This window comes from Anticarsia gemmatalis, chromosome 22 (assembly GCF_050436995.1).
Source record: "Anticarsia gemmatalis isolate Benzon Research Colony breed Stoneville strain chromosome 22, ilAntGemm2 primary, whole genome shotgun sequence".
In the NCBI taxonomy this organism is placed as follows: domain Eukaryota; kingdom Metazoa; phylum Arthropoda; class Insecta; order Lepidoptera; family Erebidae; genus Anticarsia; species Anticarsia gemmatalis.
The window spans coordinates 7,926,253-7,946,806 of record NC_134766.1 but is presented as its reverse complement, the minus strand read 5'-3'; the positions used below and the strand labels follow the sequence as shown (position 1 = coordinate 7,946,806).

The following is a 20,554-nucleotide window of genomic DNA, read 5'->3' as shown; positions in this document are numbered from 1 at the left end:
TATAAAAAGTCCAATTCAAGGTCAATAACCTATAATCCAGTTGAATCATTAACTTCAGTGCATCATGCAATGTCCCAATAACACAAGAGTTTATATAGATAAGCACACGTCACACGTGCACTATAAATATGAATATCGACTGATAAGCAGTTTAATATGCCGACTGTACACATTGGGTAATCCATGCGAATAATGAAGGAAATGCTTTTAGAGTTCCGTAAAAACTTTTGAAAATGTTTTTTCTGATCTTGTTTCCTTTGTAGAACATCAGGCCTGTTGGGTTTGAAGGTGTAGCTAGAGGTGCAATAAAAGAGGCCAAAATATTGCAATATACCGGGTACGTTATTTAAATCTAACACTAAAATGTTTTAACTCAATTTGAAAAACCTAAAAACAAATTGCCAAGTCCGGGATACAAACATAGCGATCTGCAGTCGCACACCTTTCCCTTCCCATTGTGATATTGTTTCGGATTAATACTTTTCGCTGATTTAAATTTTAACAAAGGTTCTATGTATTTGGAGATGTTAACTGCTGTTTATGATATCTACATGCATATAATATAAACTTGAAAGTCTGACAAGCAGTCTTACGAAAGAGTATTGTGTTATAACTTAGGTAACTGGGTTGTGGAGGTCAGATAGGCAGTCGCTCCATGTAGAACACTGGTATCCAGCTGCGCCTGGTGAGACTGGAAGCCGACTCCAATATAGTTGAAAGAAAGGCTAAGCTGCCATGGATATAATGAAAACTAATATTTATAGCTTGTAAAGCTTTGTTGTTTGACAATGTTGTCATAAAATATAATTTCGAAAAAAATGCAACATAATGACGTCATATCGCGGTTCATATAACATTTAAGTGTTTGACCGTGGGAGTGATTGATATTGAGTTTTGATGAAACTGTTATCTGAACAACCTTGATTATCCTGAATGTTCTAAAAGTGGAATAATTCGTGGGTGTTATATTGCAACAAGATAAATATTATATGCACTACTTAATAGGTATTTTGGTAGATTAGATTACGTGGAAACAGTCATTGCATTCTCGACTTAAGTTCTACTTATATTGGGCTTGACATAGGATTTAGTATTTATTTATTTACATGAAACAATCTGTTATAATCTCTGTTTTAATAAAGTTTAACATTTTTTAAATTATTTTTAATACTCATCTAGGCTATACACTGATACAACGATATAACATACCGTTTTTTTCTATGTTTTCGTGTTGCAAAGGCACGTTAAATTGCGGGTTAAAGATCTATGACAATCCTTATACACTCAGAAGCTTAAAATTCTTAACCTATTTTACCGAGGTGTATCTAATTATAATCCATGTAACTGGGTTGTGGAGGTCAGATAAGCAGTTGCTCCATGTAAAAGTCTTTTGCCATTAAAAGTGAACGTTACGTGGCATTTAAATGTTCCTAGTATAGACTAGAAAAGATCTTTAATACTGAACTCAGCCCCGGAATTGAAACCGAATCCTTCTGATAAGCGACGAGATACACTACCGACTGTGCTACAGAGGCATTCAAGTCAGTCAGTCAGTCAATCTTCTCTACTTTTCGTACAATTTTCCTATACGGAACTCGATACATCGAATCGTGGTAGTAATTTATTCACGCTCATTCATATGTCATTGCAATAAAACTCAATCAGTGTAAGCGAGATGTATAATGTGATTCGAGCGGCACATCGTTTATTTTACGAAGATAAAATGTTACGAATGTGTTACGGTGATATTTATTTCTTTATGCTGTTCAATTTGTTTGTTATCTTTATGAGGTAGTTTCTAGGTTTTAAGTGAAGATTTGTGTGTCAGTTTGTATTTTTGAAATTGAAAACATATTAGAGAACCATTATTGTAGGTATTTTGCAAATGCGATAGTTATGCGACTTTAAAAAATGTTTAAGGTCTGTAGGAAGCAAAACTACCGTTTCTTTTTATAAAATTGCAATTAACTTATGACATTTTTTAATCCGAGAATTAAGGATTGAATTATTGATAAACACTTTGCTATTAATTTTCCTAAAGGAACAATCAATGACAGGCCAATAACAACACACTCAGAAATAACAGAATAAATATAATCATGTAATTTTAGTTTAAATATGTACAATGCCTTAATACCAAAATGTCTTAAGCGGGTAGCTTCGGTCTTCGCAATTGCTTTTCTATTTGTTTTACACTTTTGCCCTTTGTGTTCGGGACTGCAAAGAGCGTATACACCACCCCGTACATGTTGACACATGCGAAGATGTAGAACATTGTGTATACGCCGACGAAGTCTTCGAGATACTTGAAGGTGTGGACGTGGGCCAGTTTTATTACTTGAGAGTAGAAGTAGATTATTCCGATGAATGTTGCTCGGATCTGAAAAAATAGATTAAATAAGTATTAGTATTATCTTAAAATGTTATTGAATTTTTTAAAAATGTTTTCAAAACACGCCGTCAATTATTATAGCAATACTACTGCTCAATTACGAAAATATCAGCTTTTTAAGTAGATGATGGCTTGTAAATACAAGTAAGCCATAGACCTTGTTTATAAAAGAAATAGAATTCCCTTAAGACGTAATCTTAAAGAAAGGTTTTTTCAATTAAGGCCAAGCCAAAAGGCATTTTGGTGTAGTAATAATATCAATACATATCTATACTAATTTTTTTTTTTTTTTTTTTTTTATAATTTTAATTTTAATTTAATACTAATATTATATCTATACTAATATTATAAAGCTGAAGAGTTTGTTTGTTTGTTTGTTTGTTTGTTTGTTTGTTTGTTTGTTTGTTTGAACGCGCTAATCTCAGGAACTACTGGTCCGATATGAAAAATTCTTTCAGTGTTAGGTAGCCCATTTATCGAGGAAGGTTATAGACTATATACCATTATGCTAGGACCAATAGGAACAGTGTACCAGTAAAAAAAGTTACAAAAACGGGGAAAATTACGACCCATTCTCTCTTACGACGCAAGCGAAGTTGCGCGGGTCAGCTAATTAAAAAAATAAAGTCTCTTCTCCGCGTCTGTCTGCCTGTTCGCAACAAACATTAAACATCAAACACTTGAGATTCTTACCTCCATATTATACATTTCCACCACCAACAAAGTAGGTAGACCCCAAGCGATACCGTAGCCGAAGACCAGGATACCCAAGGAAATGACAGGAACTTCTCTCAGTGAGTTGATTGCCATCTCTGCTTGTGTGTACACGGCCAGGACTCCCGTGGACAAGGTGATGATGACGTAGCCCAGGGTCAGAAGGTACTGGAATAGACGTAAAGCATAAATAATCAATCAATAGCCAGTTGTGCTCACCATTTGGTAAACGATCTGTGGGTTAAGCAAACCTTGGCGTGGTCATTTCATAGATGGGTGAAAGAGAACAAAGAACAACAACTTTGACTTTAGGTTGACCACTAACAATACGATGGGAGAAAGAGAATCAATCAGCCTAGCCTTTCTTCCAGCTATGTCGGATTCTGCTTCTAGTCTCACCGGGTGCAGTTGAATACCAGTATTTTATATTGAGCGACAGCCTATCTGACTACCACAACACAGTTTGCTGGGTAACCTAACACGATACACCTCGGTAAAAAGTAGCTTCTGACTAATGGTATGGACTGACGGAGATCATTGAAAATGACAGCCGGGAACCACAATTTAAAATGCTTTTTGAAACACGGAGAAACGGATGTGTATAATGGTCACCCATCCACAAATCAACCAGGGTAAGCGTAGCTTAACCTCAGAGATCGTTCCGTACGGCTGTTGTTACTTAGCCACGACCTCCTCTCTCTAATTTTCATTATAATCATGAGTGGTATAGTATGCATTGTGCAATATAATCCCGTTTCACAAAAAACATCTATCCGTATGTATTATAAAACACCAAACAAATAGTTTGTAATAAATGTCCGACGGTCAAAAAAAGCGAACCGACAAAAAAACATTTCAAACATTGTTGCTGACACTTTTTCAGTCAATACTAAAAATAGATAGGATTTCGAATACCAATTGGAATACAACTATTTTGCATTTTACAAAGCAAGTTATATTTTTTGCTCTTTCATTGCTGCTGCTTTCAAATCACGATAAACATTGGTCGAAAAGGCCTAGAATCTAGAAACCTAGGTAAACATTATATTTGGACACAAAACATTATCAACCACAACTTCATAGGGTTACTCGTTATAAATGGTTCAGATAAACTAATATAAAGAAAAAATCATCAGGATATCATCACGTTGTTAAATCCATAAAGATTGAATACCATGCCGGTGTGTTCGTGGCGCAGTGGCTAAGATGGTAGCCACGCCACTACCAATGCGTCGGGAGGTCATGGATTTTGATTTCCATGAGGAACAACTATTTGTGCGATCCACAAATAGTTGTTTCGGGTCTGTTTATACTTTGTGTTCGTTGTTTGTATGTTTATAAAAGTCTCCCCGACACAAGAGCAATTCTTAGTGCGGGAGTTGTCTATATTTATTTATAAGGCATGTCAGAATAAACATCAACAATTACAATAATTTCTGTAGATTATACAAGGGCATATACTTATGCCAATTACAGACACGCACAACATTAGGAAACAAAAAGAACCAACCTTTCTATCCAAGAAAGTAATACTAATCAGACAGCACACACTCCCTCCCAGCAAGCAAGCGAGGACTAGCGTGCTTTCAGGATCTGCAACTAGTTTCAACTGCATCAATGTTTTGTGCTGGTCAAGGAACAGAATACTTCCACAGAGCACGTTCACGGTGTACAGCACGAAGCCTATCTTGATGCCGTCCAGCCAGATTTTAGTTCGGTCTGTAATTGGTGATAATGTGAATAAGTATGTGAAATAGAATTTTGTTGGACTAAGTGCAGTGCCTTGACGCACTTCTGGTCTAACCTATAATATAACTAGTGAAAAAAGTAATTTAATAATTATTAAAGGTGAATCTAAAGGTTTAAGTTTTTCGCAAGTATGTGTTTAAAGCGATGTTTGAATTTAATTCGTAATTTTAATTAATCGACGCGCAGTCTATAACAATATTTACGAATTTTTGAAGATACAAAGATTAGATGTTACAAATGATGTAAAAAATATACGTAACTAATTGAATAACAAGTCACTTAACATTGAAAGAATATAACAAAACCTTCACAGGTGTTTTCTCAAGATCCATGCAGAAATTCTACCCGGCACCGCCGCAAGCAAAACCCATTTCTTTCAAACAACAAATAATACACTTAACCAAATATCTGATATACTCACAAACAGTGGAAACAGAGAGTTTTCCGTTTGATTTCGCCCTATCGCTTTCATCTTTGAGACTGGATATCTCTTTTGATATATTAGGATCATCTTCCGCCAATAGTTTGAGTTTTGATAGATTTCTTTGCGCTGCCTGCAAACAAACGAATGGTTTCAATCTTTTCATGTTTTCAAGTACAAAGGAAGTGCGTGTTATATTATTTTAGAAGAATTCAGTTCGGGTTTAGTTCTGAGAAAATATTGAGGAACTCGATTATAATAGTGTATCTTCAATAGAACTATCAAATACATACTCCCTCTAGATATTCTAATAAAATGAAAAGATTTAATCTATTACTGTCCTACTAGGGAAGCAAGAAGCAAGTAGACTCAAGCCCTAGGCCCGGCTTGAGTCAACTACCAAGCTGTCCAAATACAAGTATATAATAAATATTTTTTAAATATCTTACTTCACCAAACCCTTAGATTGTTTTTATGAGAATGGTTTTTTTTTCATCTAAAATAACTTACGAAATTCATCAAGATTATTTTCGATACTAAAATGTTACGCAGTATATTTTCAAACTCAATCGATATTGACATGAGTGTTTTAAAACTAAAAAGAGATACCCTCAATAGCATCTACATATTTTCTTTTCCAAGTTTTGAACAAACCACTTCACAATAAGAAGAAACTTTCAATTGGCACAACTCTTAAGATGCAACCAAGTGAATTCTAGACACGTAACTAATTTACGGTACTTGCACAGAATGCACCACTTTCCAAACAAATGTCTGTTTTTTTATTTTTATTGTTATCAATAAAGTAAATTATTTGCTTTATTCGTTTAAGTCTCTTTGTTTCTGCCCGAACTTTAAATCGTTCCTATACATTTTTGTTTGAAGCTTTTGCAAAATCGAGATGCGATAAATTTTTGGTGCGGATATAATTTTTTAATAAAACGATGTATGAGAATTAGAAGATTTTTGAAGATTGAACTTTAGCCCATAATTGGTAACGCTTGTTAGCACGAGCCATAATACGAATGACTATGATAAGCTCAAATTCTATCTATGCTTTGGACAATCACTATGTTTTTTTTGTGAAAATAATGTTTAGGAACTATTTTTAGGCTAGCCTAAGATTTGATCATGAAACAACTTTTCATATATTGATACTTAGCAACAAACGGGTGTAATTACTAATTGCATATTATTATGATTAATTACTCAATTGCGTAAAATATGAATATGATCAAAAATTGCCAAAAAGTAAAAAAAATTCTTGCAACTTGCAGTACTTACATCATATTTCTTCTTCATCACCAAATAGCACGGGCTCTCCACCATCAAAAACATTGAAAAGAACTGTACCCCCACCAGTCCTACCATCAGATACAGCCTCACTTCCATCACTAGCAACATCTTCATCAAATACCCCACCGTTGTCATGACAACCATCAAACAAATGCAGAAGCCTCTCATCACGGATGTTTCTTTGATGTATATTGGTAGTATAGTGAAGAGTCCTCCAGAAGAAATTCCAGCGAGGATGTGAAGAATTATTTGGACTACGTAGATGTTGTTCTTGTTGAGAAGGAAGTGTGGGACTAGGGTGATCTGAAAGAGGAATAAAACATCAGTTAGAAATGACGGTACGAAAAGACTAATGCTAGAAATGTATGAAGTAAATCATTTAAGTTAAGAAGTTTGACATTAGTTAATTACGTAAGTAGTATTGCAGTAAGATAAATTTACAGGGTGGAAACAAATGATTGCCTATGAAGGCTTTTTTACTGAACGGCCACATAACAAAAAACCAAACAAAAATATTAATAGTTCGTTGTATCATTGGACTTATTTATTCAGCAAGATTCCTATAACTACAAATTAATAATAATACAATCATTTCGCAAACTTTTTCCCTCTATTTAAACACATAAAAAATCTAGTCTCCAATAAAACAATGTTAATGATACCAATACATTAACTTTTTAATGTTAATTGGATTTGTTAATTAACGTAATAAACCTTTGTCTCTTCCCCTGTTCCATTGTGTTATATCTGTATCTGTAGATCAGGCAGCCAGAAGTAATGTGACAGTACAATGGGTCAAAGGCCTTTGCTAAATCATTGAGAAAGATCTTATGTCGAATGTTAGGTTGATTGAATTGTGTTCTATTTCTGCTTACTCTTGTACGAAGATGGTGTTAATTTGTAGGTATATATCTTATATATATTAGGAAGTAATTGTTAGTTTTCCCAAATAAATAAATAATAACATTACGGACGAATTTTTAAGACTTATTACATATCTTGGAGCCTAAAAGTATCTTTTTGTGTGCCGTTTCTTGTAGCAGCTTGCATTTTCATTTTGTTTAATAAAATTAGCTTATATCATTTTTATTTTACCTTTATCTACTTAACATAAAACTACATCTTGGTCCCCTTCAAACATTTTAAATTTTTGGTTAGTCAATCTACTTGATTTCAGTTTCAGGAAGAAACGTTTACTAGACTTATATAACTTGAATGCTTAGTTCATCAGTTACGACCGCCCGAAAAACTCTGATTTTCAGGACAGTTTTCGCAGATTCAGATTTTTTACCTAACGACACGGTACTTATTTCAGCGCCTATCTAAAAAGTCTTGACAAAAACCTTTGACATCATTACCATTCTTATAGGTTGCTTACGGAAAACGCTTAGGCGTTTTAAAACCGCCTATGTTTATTTAAATTTTCCCCATTCAGGTAATTATTCCATGTTTTCATAATATCCTTAAAAATACGTTTTACGGCCACATGGAGGAAGAAATTTAGTAACACAATTGGGATTAAAAAGGGTATGTTTAATAATTAAGGAGAATTTTACAGGTTACCGGGGTAACCGTGTGATCCCTTGCGCGTGGTGAAATTATTTAAACAGGTAGAAATTATTTAACTGCTTTAATGTTCAAATTAGATAGAAGCGTAAAGTTTTTAATGGTAAATAACTACTGCGCTACGGAGGCCGTGGTTTAGGCGCATTACTATTTCTATAGATATATCAAACTGTAAAGTTTTGTCTTTTATATAAACTTAGAACGGCCTTGGTAAAGAATTCGACGATACTTTTTTAATACACAAAAAAACTGAATCAAATAATTACTTAACTTATTTACAATTTTTGAATTTAATACCATTCGTAAAAAACTATGCGATACAAAATTTAATCTTAAACAAGAAAAAGAAAGAGACTATTGTTATAGAAAAAAAGTTGTTCTAAAACACTCACCCCTTGTACCATACTGATAATAAAAATGCCAGTCTTCCGTCCGAACCTGTCTATCACATAGCAGTATATCGGAGCTGTGACCCCAGCAGCTATAGTCATCGCCATGGAGGTGTACGATATCTCTTCATTTTGAGGACTGCTGATGAAGTGGCCGGCGTGGGCTGATGACGTCAGGTTCGTGGTCTCCACGCCGTGGGTGAAGAATGGGATGTTGACTGGAAGTGGGAAAAGAATTGTTGTTATTTTTTGGGTAGTAACTGCTACTTCGTAACATTTTTTTTATTAAATACCTTCTGTATTTAGAATAATTGCCATTGTGTCGCTTTACAAACATACACGGACACAAAATACAATCAGATACGAAACAACTATTTGTAGATCGAATGTGATTGTTTCGTGTGGGAATCGAATGCACGACTTCTCGGCGCTTTGGTAGTGTCACGGCGACTACCTTAACCATTGCCACGGAGTGATTACAAGTCACTCCTATAGGACTTAATAATATAGTTACCGCTACAGGACTGACTGCCTCAGTGGCGTAGTAGGTAGTGTAGTTTCAGGTTCGATTGCCGGTAGGGAAGAGTGCTGCTTATCAGTATCCTGTAGTTTGGTCCCGGTATATGGCAATAGGCTCACCCCCTTTTAAATAGGACTAAGGATAGGACGTAAGTGTACAAATACACATAACAGGCGTGATATCATACATGTGTATGAAATATAGCAGAATTTTAATCCAATTTATTTATGCAAAGATCATAAATCACGTATTTCCTTCAAACCATAACATTGAATGGCACGTCGTAGGGTCTAAGACCTACGTCTTTAACTAGTTAAATCCAACTGTTTACTAGATTTGATAAGTGTAACTAGTCTGTGAAGAATTTACGTAGTAAAGGACAGTGAGGGAAATTGCCTGTTAAGAAGATCTCTGTCTGCGGTATGTCCTTTGATTTAGTACTAGGTTTATCTAAGAACTAGCTGACCCGCGCAACTCCGCTTGCGTCACATAAGAGAGAATGGGTCAAAATTTTCCCTGTTTTTGTAACATTTTTCACTGGTACTCTGTTCCTATTGGTAGTAGCGTAATGGTGCCTATAACCTTCCTACAACCCGATAAATGGACTATCTAACGCTGAAAGAATTTTTCAAATCGGACCAGTAGTTCCTGAGATTAGCGCGTTCAAACAAACAAACAAACTCTTCAGCTTTATAATATTAGTATAGATTGTACTATTTGGAGACCTAAACATAATGTATGTAAATGGAGCCATTTACATGAGATGAGGTTTTGATAAAGTAATGTTACTGATTGATTGATGAAGTAATATGTTGTGATTTTCTATATGGGAAAAATAACCACTTGTAGGTTCCAAATATGCTAAGATACTCAAAAATGTAGGAAAAAGTAGGGATTATATAAATTAAAGCAATTTTTGTTAAGTATAAATTATTTCTTAAGCTATATTTTTGAGATTTTTTCTTTTTTGAATTGCCAATGCCATTCAGTTTTACAATGTTTTTTTAGGAAAATTGAATACATTAAGTTTTATTTACGATATTATCATAATATCATTACCAGAGGGCGAGGCTATTTAAATAAGTATTTCTAGATCCAAAATCTAACTTCAGAAGTTAAAATAATGAATAGAAGGATTCTTTACCCGCCCCGGGAATCGAATCGAAAATCAGCATCCTATACGGCTTATACATGGTCCGCTCATAGTCACATAACACGACTCTCTTCCCTATTAATTCTTATCCTTCAGAAATTGTTCTCTATAGTTAATTGCACCTTATATCTTAGTAAAGTTTTCCTCACTCTCTTTGAAACAAAAATCAAAACAAAACAAACCTAACATTCTATTCAATGTCACAACAGACTGACCGTCAACAAACCCGGCTCTTTATAATTTCCGTAACACGAACTGTGTAGCCATTTATCAACTCCGCAACTATTTGACTATACCAGTGTTTATGTGTAGAGGAATGTTGTTTGTTTTTTTCATTGCTTGTTTTCTATTGTAAGATTCTTTAAGCGTTATGCAGAGGTATTGTCAGTTATAATGAGAAGGCATTTAATATCTGTAGCGGGACATTATTCTTGGGCCATTTCAAACGTGCGAAATTAGTCATGTCATTATATCGGAGTCTTTCGCTCGCACTTACACATTGTTATATTCCTATGATTCTTTTGATTATGACGTAGTTCGCACGTTGGAAACGACCTGAATAGTCATGACATCCCCACACTAATCCTTACTGAGGGGCAATTTCTACTACTATTGACAATCGACAACCGGCAAATTAATATCAAGTTTCGTCTGAAAAGCTGATCTGCGTCTTAAGCTGGTGCGATAGGAACCAATGTTTGAGAACATTTTAAATGTCACTCTCGATGCTCGACAGTTACCTATTGCAAAAAAAGCGGTAGGAACCAATTTTTGAAAACATTTTAAATGTCACTGTCAATAAATCGACAGTTTCGACAGAAGGAAATCGCGCTACATAATCCACGTATCCATTTCATTATTCTGTAGTGACACAACGTCTTATCACGCAACGCCAAAAAGCCGAATTAAAATCCATGTAAGTTTCATCCAGTTATAGCCACAACAAATATTTTTCTGGCAGCTAATTTTATTGGCCATTGCCTACTAGATTTACCTTCTACAGTTAGAACTTCAATAAAAGATAACGCCAGTCAATATTTTTAAATAATTTGTTTTTTGGCTACCAAAAGACCGCGTGACATAATAAGGTCGAAAAGTATTTCATCAGCTGTAGCCGAATAATTTAATTTTGTAATTAACACTAATGGGCCCGCAATTACATTTGATACAATGCTCAATTAATTGAATTGCATGGACAATTTATTTTATTCTGAATTGGGAAATGAAAATATGTGCAAATAAAAGCCTTTTATAAATCATCATTTATAAGCTAAATAAAAAAATCAACTCTTCTGTTTTAATAAGTTATTTTCAAGGATTCTTAAACAAAGGGTAAAAAACTCATAACTTCACTGTCCGTCAGTCTGTCACACGGCTGCATGATGTGGTTGCCGAATTGCTGCAGGTTTCTCAAGAAAGTGTTATAGTTGGACGGCATATATTTTTACAATTATAATATAAATTATAAATTTAACCCATTAATGTCCCACTGCTAGGCAAGAGTCTCCTCCCGTAATGAGGGAGGTGTTAGGCTTTGAGTCCACCACGATGGCTAAATGCGGGTTGGAGACTTTGCAATCCTTCAAGAACTGTTCTAAAGAACTCTTAGGCATGCAACGTTTGAAAAGTCATTGGTGTTTTTCCTGGGGTTCAAACCAGCGACCACTTGCGTGGTCTTGACTGCTCATATTTTTACAAATAAAAATATATTTTAAAGTGGGTTTCGTATACAAATTCTTGGTTATTTAAACATAATATAAAACCTTTAATTTGCGGGAGTCCGACTCGCAACTGACCCATTTCAATTTTTGCTACTAATATAGTTAAGATAAATAATCAGAACATACAAATGGGGTATAGAAAATAATTAACGCCATAATTCTCTGTGACCTTGACCTCATCAATCAAGGTCACTTACTGATTAGTTCGTCTACAATTGAGTCCTCGTAGACTAGTCTAATTATACGACGTACACCGCCCAATTCAAACCAATCGCGCCAATTTGTTGATAGTCTGTATTGACTATAGGGTTCACAGTGAAGCAAAAATGAAGAATAATATATTAGGTCGGGGAAAAAGTCTTTTTAAAATCTTTTCTCTACACAATAAAGCTCGATATTTGGGAAACTCACGAGCTCACTGAAAGAAACCTAATGAACCGTGTACTCATTTGTGATTCTTGAAGCCAAAGAGGTTTTATTACAAGTTCATACATACTATAATGCGAAAAGACTTTTTCCCCGACCTAATATTTTTAGTAATGTTTTTTTATTCAATATTGGATTAGGCATTTGTCTTCCATCTCACCTGGCATAAATATATACTAACAATTTCTTTTTTCACGCATAGTTTTTTAGGAATACCATCCGAGGGTTTCTTAATCAATCATCAATCTTAATAATATACCCTGTCAAAACAGGCCTATTAAACCTTTACTTATTTATTTTAAGGCTAGGTTATTGGGTATTTTTTTAATGGTACCAATAGAAACTGTAAACTTTTTCAGTGGTAAGCGTAGTTTCAAAATAATTTGAAGCATTTATGAGTTTTTTCAGAGATTTTTCTGCTGTCACATGCTTTTACTACACGTGAGCTCGTAGAAACCAAAATCGAATTTCGAAGCACAAAGACCACTTAGCAGTCCATCCATCAATGAAATGTCCTCGCGAAATCTACTTAACTTGTCTATTATAAACAAATACTACAATTACATAATAACCTAGATATCTTGATGGAGCGGTAAAGGTCTGTAATTAGCCGTACCCGTACGTTTACCGTCTCATTTGGTCTATTAGTACCTACTGGCGGACGCCACGTGTTTCAGACAGGGTTGGCGAATATGATGTGACTGAAATATGAATATTACGGAGTTATTGTAAGAAATGTCTTACTGGCGCGGTTGGTAATGTTTTGGCCTCAGGTTCGATTCCCCAATAAAAAATCTTAGTGAATCTAATGAAATGGAATTATGAATTTAAAGTTTGTATCTTCATGCCTCAAAGAGCACGTAAAGACGTCGGTGCCACACCTGACCTTTAGAATAGTACCATTTACGAGAGCTAAATCAGATCTTATTTACTTCTTGTAGAATAAAAAGTGGGTCATGAAATTCACTCACTTATTTTCAGTTAATCTATAGTCCCACGTTGTTGGGGAAGTTTACTTCTAACAACAAACTCCGGGAGCCCGATTCTCCACTACTATGGAGTATCGACAACCAACTAGCTATTCAGTCATTTTGTACAAACATCGAATGGGTCCTCTAGCGGCTGTAGTACTGTGGTGTATTGACTATTTTTGTAGTACATTTTTAATGCCAAACTCACGCTATTCTATGGCTCCGATGTAGTACATACATCTTGACCCGTTTAAAAAATAATGTCAAAGTACCAAATTATAAAAAGTTACTTTCAAACTAGTGTTAAACCACGAGGATAGGTGCAGGTTTTTCTTAACTTAAAACAAAGCTGTAGGTTTCAAAAATCCTGACAAGAATTTTCAAATAAATGTAGCTAATCTACTTTTCCACTGTCATGTATGTTTGTTCTATGACGTATTTACTTATATTATTATATTATAGTTACTCATTTTATCAAAATACGACTCGTACGCGATATCTCTCAGGTATTCTGTTTAAGTATATTTTAATACCTTCAAGATCTGAAGTAATCTACAGGAAATTGTTATGTAGGCTTGAAAATTACTAGATTTATTCGCTATTGTAATTTTATTTGTTACGTGGTTTTATATTGTTTATCCTGTAAGTATTTTTGCCTCAACACAGGAAAATGCCTTGTTTCATATCATAAAATTAAACGGAATAGAAAAAGAAAGAAAATCTAAACAAAGAGTAGTTTTTAACACCGTATTGATAACTGTATCGAGAAGCTGCGGGTTCCATTGTAACTTCTTTTATTGGATCTACTATTTTGAGATTCTGAATATTTATTACAGTGTCATATTGTCTCTTTGATTTAGTAGTAAGCATGTGTTTGGTGTTGTGTTTATACGATGACAGGTGGAGAATCCCACAAAAACCATCAACGTAAGTTATCAACAAAACCTTTTTGGGACCTTAAAATCAATTTAACTGTTATCTTTTTCTCGTAATATAAATTTGTCTATCTGTATATTTTTGATATATTACTGTTCTACTGCTCGGCAAAGATCTCCCCCCGAATCGAGGGAGGGGTTAGTCCTTGAGTCCGCTACGATGACCAAGTACGGCTTTAGGGGCTCTTCATCATGTAGACTAGAGGTATATTATTTATCATTATCATTGCCATGTCCAAATGCTTCACATCTCATTCATTCAATCGCATTAATTCTACCACAAACAAAATCTGATTCATTTGTTTTCACAGACTGATATCAGACTAACTACTCATACTACATTGTTACTCTGTTCTACGTGCGGATCTCCACGGATCTTTTATAAGTCGCTGTCTTTATTTCACAAATATGTCACAACAAAATATTAGTCAGATGTTTAAGTAAATAGTAACTCGGTTTGTTATGACTTTACTGGGAAAATGATTGAACATGTGGTTTTAGTTGGCTGTTTTAAAGAATATGAATAAGCATAGTTATGTTTAATAATTTGATTAATTAGCCTGGTGTCAAAATTTAAGCAGTGTCGAATAATATATTGTATACAGGACTTCAAAACTTTTACCCGACCGAAACATCGAACCAACGAACACTGTAGACCAAAGGATAAGGAAATTATCAATATAATTTAAATAACTATTAATAGATTATGAGTAAGCAAAGTCATGTGAATTTGTATGTAAATATTGTTACACGTATTTGTCAATCTTCAGAGCATAATAATATTATTATTAATATATACTTCTGACAAGTGTACGCAACTGAAGATCACAAAGTTTCATGTTCAATTCCCGGGTTAGGAAAAATTCTATAAAGTTTTATTTTATTTTAAATTTTCCCGTATGGCAATCAAACTCACGCCTTCCCGACGCAATGGTAGTGGCGAGGGGACAAATTAACCACTGCGCCATCTACAAGCAATAATGATAAGAGTGAAGTTGTATGAGAAATATGTTTTCTTGAACCATGAAATTGAACTGCAGATTATATGCTCGAATAGTTTTATTTTTATACCAACGAGATTTTGAGATCATACTGAAAATTATTTTTAGTTTCAGTCAATGATTGAATCACTTGACACTTAATAAATATATAATAATTTCATAAATTAACACCTTTTTCTAATACTATTAATAGATATTCGTATTTATATAACTTTTTAGTTACATTAGTGTCAGGTTATATATTATCAAAGTCCGTCTTTTCATGTAGGTACCTTTAAGAATTAAATTTAGATCTATGTATCTAATAAAATAAATTATGTGAAAGTAAGTATGTATGTTAAGTTCTTACGCAATAATAGCTAAGTAAATTTTGTTAGAATTTTGCAGAGTGATAGATTTGGTTCTGGGAATACGCATTGTAGTCTGACAACTAAGTATAGAACCCTAGCATGCATGACTTATCTAGATAACAATTAATAAATTTCAGGCTGTTCCAAAATAAAGTAGCTGCAACTCCGCCAGCCGCGGACTTTTTATCAATGCTCTATACTAAGTTGTTGAATTGCATTAAACAAAAAAATTTCACATCGCAAACAACTTTTTATAATAACACAATTATTTTGTAACATTAAAACCTGCGGTTTGTGTTCTTAGAGCAGTTAAACCACAGTTTTCCGACCAAGAAATGACAATAAATTATAGAATGGTGTAATTAATGACTTACTATAAAATATCTATATTACTATTGAGCAATTGTTCAATTAATTAGAAACTTAACGAGCTACTCATAATTTCTATTAATATTGCCGTGGGGAGCCGGGGGTCGGGCGGTCGGACCCGGCTCTTAACCCATGGCGGCTGGTGGTGGGACCGCAGAGCCTGGGAGTGGGCAGACTACCACTATCGGGCTCGTTGGTCGGTGAGGAGGTGGCGGCGGCCTACACGCAATTTGACCTAGGATTCAAACTTATGACTTCATGTCATTCGTGATTGGCTAGTCTTAATTATATTTTATAAACCACACTGCCCCATCTTCATCTGGGTTAAACTTGGCCGGCCTTAACAAGTTATACACCTAAACGTTGTTCGAGAACTCCTCTATGTGTTTGTATAAATCGAATAATTTTAGTATATTTTGAATTTATTGCGACCAGACAGACAGAAACACAAAAGTCGGGTACAAACAGACAGTTTTACAATATGTAGCGAAGTAATAGTGATATGTAGTAAGATATTCTCCAGAATATTTTCAAATATTTCACTTCAGTAGTAACCCTTAACACAAGCATCCTAAGTAATTGAATTTATTCGTCGTTTCCCGTTGTTTTAGAGAACCCTTCAGCCCTTAATGAAGTACAAAATATTTGGTACGTAATACGCTCCGACAATATTGACTTGCTTATGTCCTAAAAGGGACAGAAGGACAATGAATAACAACAATCAATTTTGTTTTAGTTTGTGTGTATTTGATTTGGAAAGCATGTTGTTCGTCAATATTTTTTTATTATATTTATTTATATGTTTTTATGAAAATAATTATATATAGCAGTGTTTAAGGCTGATACAAAAGCCTGGATGTCGGAGGTTTGATTTCCACTTGGAACGAATCTGCTGGAATAGTTAGATTTTCTGCCATTTTGTGACGTTGGACGCCCTACATTCTTAGTGACTCAAGAAAAGAGTTATTTGGACTATTTTAAAAGAAATGGTTTATTCTTTGAACTTCATTGACTGTCTATAAGAATAGTTTCAACCGAGGCACCGATTGCTAAATGCACCAATCTACAATTTATACAAGTAGTAGCCACACAACAAATTGGTTAATCTATGAATGGACTGCCTCCGTGGCGCAGTGGTTTAGGTCGCCACGCTGATACCACTGCAACGGGAGGTCGTGGGTTCGATTCCCACACGGAGCAATTATTTGTGCGATCCACAAATAATTGTTTCGGATCTGGTTGTGCTTTGTGTCCGTTGTTTGTAAAAGTCCCCACGATACAAGAGCAATTCTTAGTGCGGGCGTTGTCTTAAAAAAAAAGAAAACCAGTGATTGTTTTCCTACCGGTAGATGAAACTAGATATGAACAATTTGACTAGAGTTAAAAATCTGTTTTTACCATCTAGTAAACGTCTCAATTCGTTGTTAGCGTTATTTAATAACATTAAAACTAAAATAGAAAAACTGACTCAGCTATTCTCAGCTACCACATGGCCCAGTAGCTCATTCATAATATTTTTTAACATCCGCTACTGGAAGGTCGTAGGTTCATACCCGTATTGTGCAGATAATTTCGTGGTTGGGCATAGTTCCAGATGTATTGTGTTGTTATAAATGATTTACATTGTCGGTATAAAAAGGTTTTATGTGAATTTTTGATGTCGATGATGTCAAAGGTAGGCAGGGTTATTACTGTTTCCTACAAGAATTGAGTAACATGAAATTACGTCTTAAGGCTCCGAAAATGTACTAAAAATTAAATAAAATAAAACATCTGTAGGTATATTGAAGAAATACTGCCACCGCACAGTCATGTCCAACCCTTTTTAGAATCGGGTAAAGTAAAATCGATTAATTCCATCCTAAATTGATTAAATATTTCTGTACTTTATTCTGCTATATCAAAATTCACACATCTCTGATATTGTTGTAGAATCGAAGGTAAAATAAAGTTCCCAAAATCTTCCATACCACTAAAGAAATCCTACAATCAAAACAAACTCAACAGCTTGCAACACAAAACCTCAACACAACAAGAACAATTTATAACAACGTCAAACATCCTCACACTATGAAGCCAAGCCCTTGACACGGGACGGACAGGAGTGACAAATCTACAGACAATATCCACGGAAGGGACAAAAGGCATTATGGAGTAAGAAGCTTAGTGTTTCAGAAGGGACTTTGCACCGAACTTTGTATGTGGGTCATGTGTAGTAAATAAAGAGATTTTTAGTTTTCTTTTGGTTTTAAAGCGTTTTGACTGTACAATAGTTACTTCGCGTTTATATTTTTAATATACCAAAATTCTGAAATTATGTTAGTTAAAAATACTGATGAGTTGAGATTTGTTTTGATTGTGTATTGAGTGAAGTACAAATAATTTAAAAAAAAAGATGAAATTCGTGTGATAAAATGAACCTACGCTATATAAATAATTTGCGAAACTAGTTTCTCAATCAAATTTTACTAGAAAATTAGAGCAGAGATAATAATAATAAGGTGATTAGAAAACATCGATAGTAACTTGAACAACATAAATTAGAAATGCGTCAAGTTTTTACTAAATATAAACTTAACGTAAACTATCCATGCGATTGAAGGACTTTTAATAATTCTGCCTAAATTTTGTTATTAAAACTAGGTTTATGTACTAGAGCAGTTGCATACTGATGGTAGGTTATTGAAAACGACAGATATGTAGACAAACCAAGTTAGTTTAGTAAGTACTTACATAAAAACGCCAGTAACACTTCCTTCCAAACACAGCATTTTCTTTCATTCTTAATCTGTTGTGGTAACTGCACTTGTGTTATCGTATACACCATTTTGACACAAAACTTTCAGTTAATTCACTTTTCAGCACTAAGTCAGTCAAGTAATTGTTATTTTAGTGTAGTTAAGTAACTACACTAAAATAACAATTAAGATAAATTGTGAAAACACTTTTAAAATTTAAGAGATGCACTCAGAGTGCAATCATTTCAAACATTCAGTGCAATCACTTCAAATACGTAGAGCAATCACACCAAAAATGAACTGCGAGTGCGTTAACTTTACACTGTAACTGGCCGAAAGGAAACCTAGACGTACTGTGGTCGTTTTATTCAATTGTTAGCTATTTACATGGTGTTATCTATAGTCTCAGTGATAAGGACGCGTCCACATCTTTGTTGATACTTGATAATGTCAAGTAGGTTCATTGTTTTGAGTTAATCTTGAAATCTTGTGGCGCTACCTTTGATTTGCTGACCAAATTGTACAATTGATTTTAGACTTTATTTTGTACTATAAAAAGTGCTAGTTTCGTTGTTTTAAATTGGCACTTGTATCGTTCTACATCTTGCAATTGTGTAAAGAATTTTTAATTTAATGCTAGAATTCATTTAATTGTGCTATTCGGTTTGTACAAGTTTAATTTGCAAATTGGAAATTCTGGTTTCTAGATCATTACTTAATTAAGTTGCTTGTTTATATTGTCATTGTCTAACTATTATCACTAAAAACCAAATAAATTCAATACCATAAAAATACCGTCTTTATTCCAACTGGTGAAGATTCAATATTAAACACTTGGATAAAGATACACAAGACGCAAATCTATCAAAACTATAACACAAATTGCATTTTAACGACCAACAATATCAAATCAATTTATAAAACAACTATAACAATAACATCGAAAAAAACCTTCACAAAAATTTATAAAAAAAAAATCACAGAATTTTGTCACCAGTATGTCTAAGTTGAACACTTAACACTGTAATCTAATTTACACTTTATACACTTGGTAAATAGATTCAAAATCGTTTGTTTATATTTTTTATAGTAGTGTTATATTAGTTGGTAAATAAGCAAGTAGTGACGATCGACGCGAGACACGATAGCCGATCAAATGCGCAGGAGTTAGACTGTTTAGTCTGTGCGTTGAATGCAAGCGTGAGTAATAGTTTTAAGAAATAGATTCTGTTCGTGTATCAAAATTTGTTTTGGAAAATAGATTGAGTTTTTGGTTTGGTTTAATAGTAAAATTGAAGAAGACAGAGATAGGAACTGAACAATATGTCTTATACATAGTTTTGGGGAAATTATGCGTTGAAAATTGGCTAATTATTGGTATACTTTGGCTTACTACGTAAAGTATGTAAAGCAGAAGATATCTTTACTAATATTATAAAGCTGAAGAGTTTGTTTGTTTGTTTGTTTGAACGCGCTAATCTCAGGAACTACTGGTCCAATTTGAAAAATTCAGTGTTAGATAGCCCATTTATTGAGGAGGGTTATAGGCTAAAATTTATATCATCACGCTACGACCAATAGGAGCAGAGTACCAGTAAAAAATGTTATAAAAACGGGGAAAAAATTCACCCATTCTCTCTAATGTGACGCAAGCGAAGTTGCGTGGGTCAGCTAGTTTCTTATAATCATTTATTAAGACGCAGGTCTAATATAAAAAGTTTTATGAAAATACGGTTTATGTATAAACGGTCATATCTATTTCAATGCAAAAAGAAAATATAGCACTAGATTATCGGCTAAAAATAACTACGTCTGTTATTGAATTATCATTGATGCGTGGTCA

The 20,554-nt window shown here is 34.1% G+C and overlaps 1 protein-coding gene across 7 annotated transcripts; it reads right to left on the bottom strand.

Annotated features, from left to right (window-relative positions):
- Positions 1-2,076: 2,076 nt before the first annotated feature.
- On the bottom strand, positions 2,077-19,881 carry LOC142982875 (facilitated trehalose transporter Tret1-like). Of its 7 annotated transcripts, none has more exons than XM_076129586.1 (8): positions 19,663-19,881; positions 18,707-18,837; positions 8,531-8,745; positions 6,561-6,875; positions 5,277-5,409; positions 4,617-4,825; positions 3,086-3,274; positions 2,077-2,380 (listed from the first exon to the last, which is right to left on the bottom strand). In XM_076129586.1, exons 2-8 carry the CDS (start codon positions 18,798-18,800, stop codon positions 2,147-2,149), a joined length of 1,389 nt encoding a protein of 462 aa, XP_075985701.1. In that variant the 5' UTR covers positions 18,801-18,837; positions 19,663-19,881; the 3' UTR covers positions 2,077-2,146. The 7 variants fall into 7 exon arrangements, with proteins under 7 accessions (XP_075985701.1, XP_075985700.1, XP_075985703.1 ...); XM_076129585.1 differs by having other exon boundaries at positions 19,693-19,881; XM_076129588.1 differs by having other exon boundaries at positions 19,706-19,881.
- Positions 19,882-20,554: the final 673 nt, after the last annotated feature.

What these genes read in the sequence shown, in the direction of transcription:
- LOC142982875 (XM_076129586.1), bottom strand. Translation starts at nt 18,800, where the DNA reads ATGGTGTATACGATAACACAAGTGCAGTTACCACAACAGATTAAGAAT. An exon ending in TTATCAGTATGGTACAAGGG is followed by an intron (nt 6,876 to 8,530) that starts GTGAGTGTTTTA and finishes TTCCTCTTTCAG; the next exon opens with ATCACCCTAGTCCCACACTT. An exon ending in TGATGAAGAAGAAATATGAT is followed by an intron (nt 5,410 to 6,560) that starts GTAAGTACTGCA and finishes GTTTGTTTGCAG; the next exon opens with GCAGCGCAAAGAAATCTATC.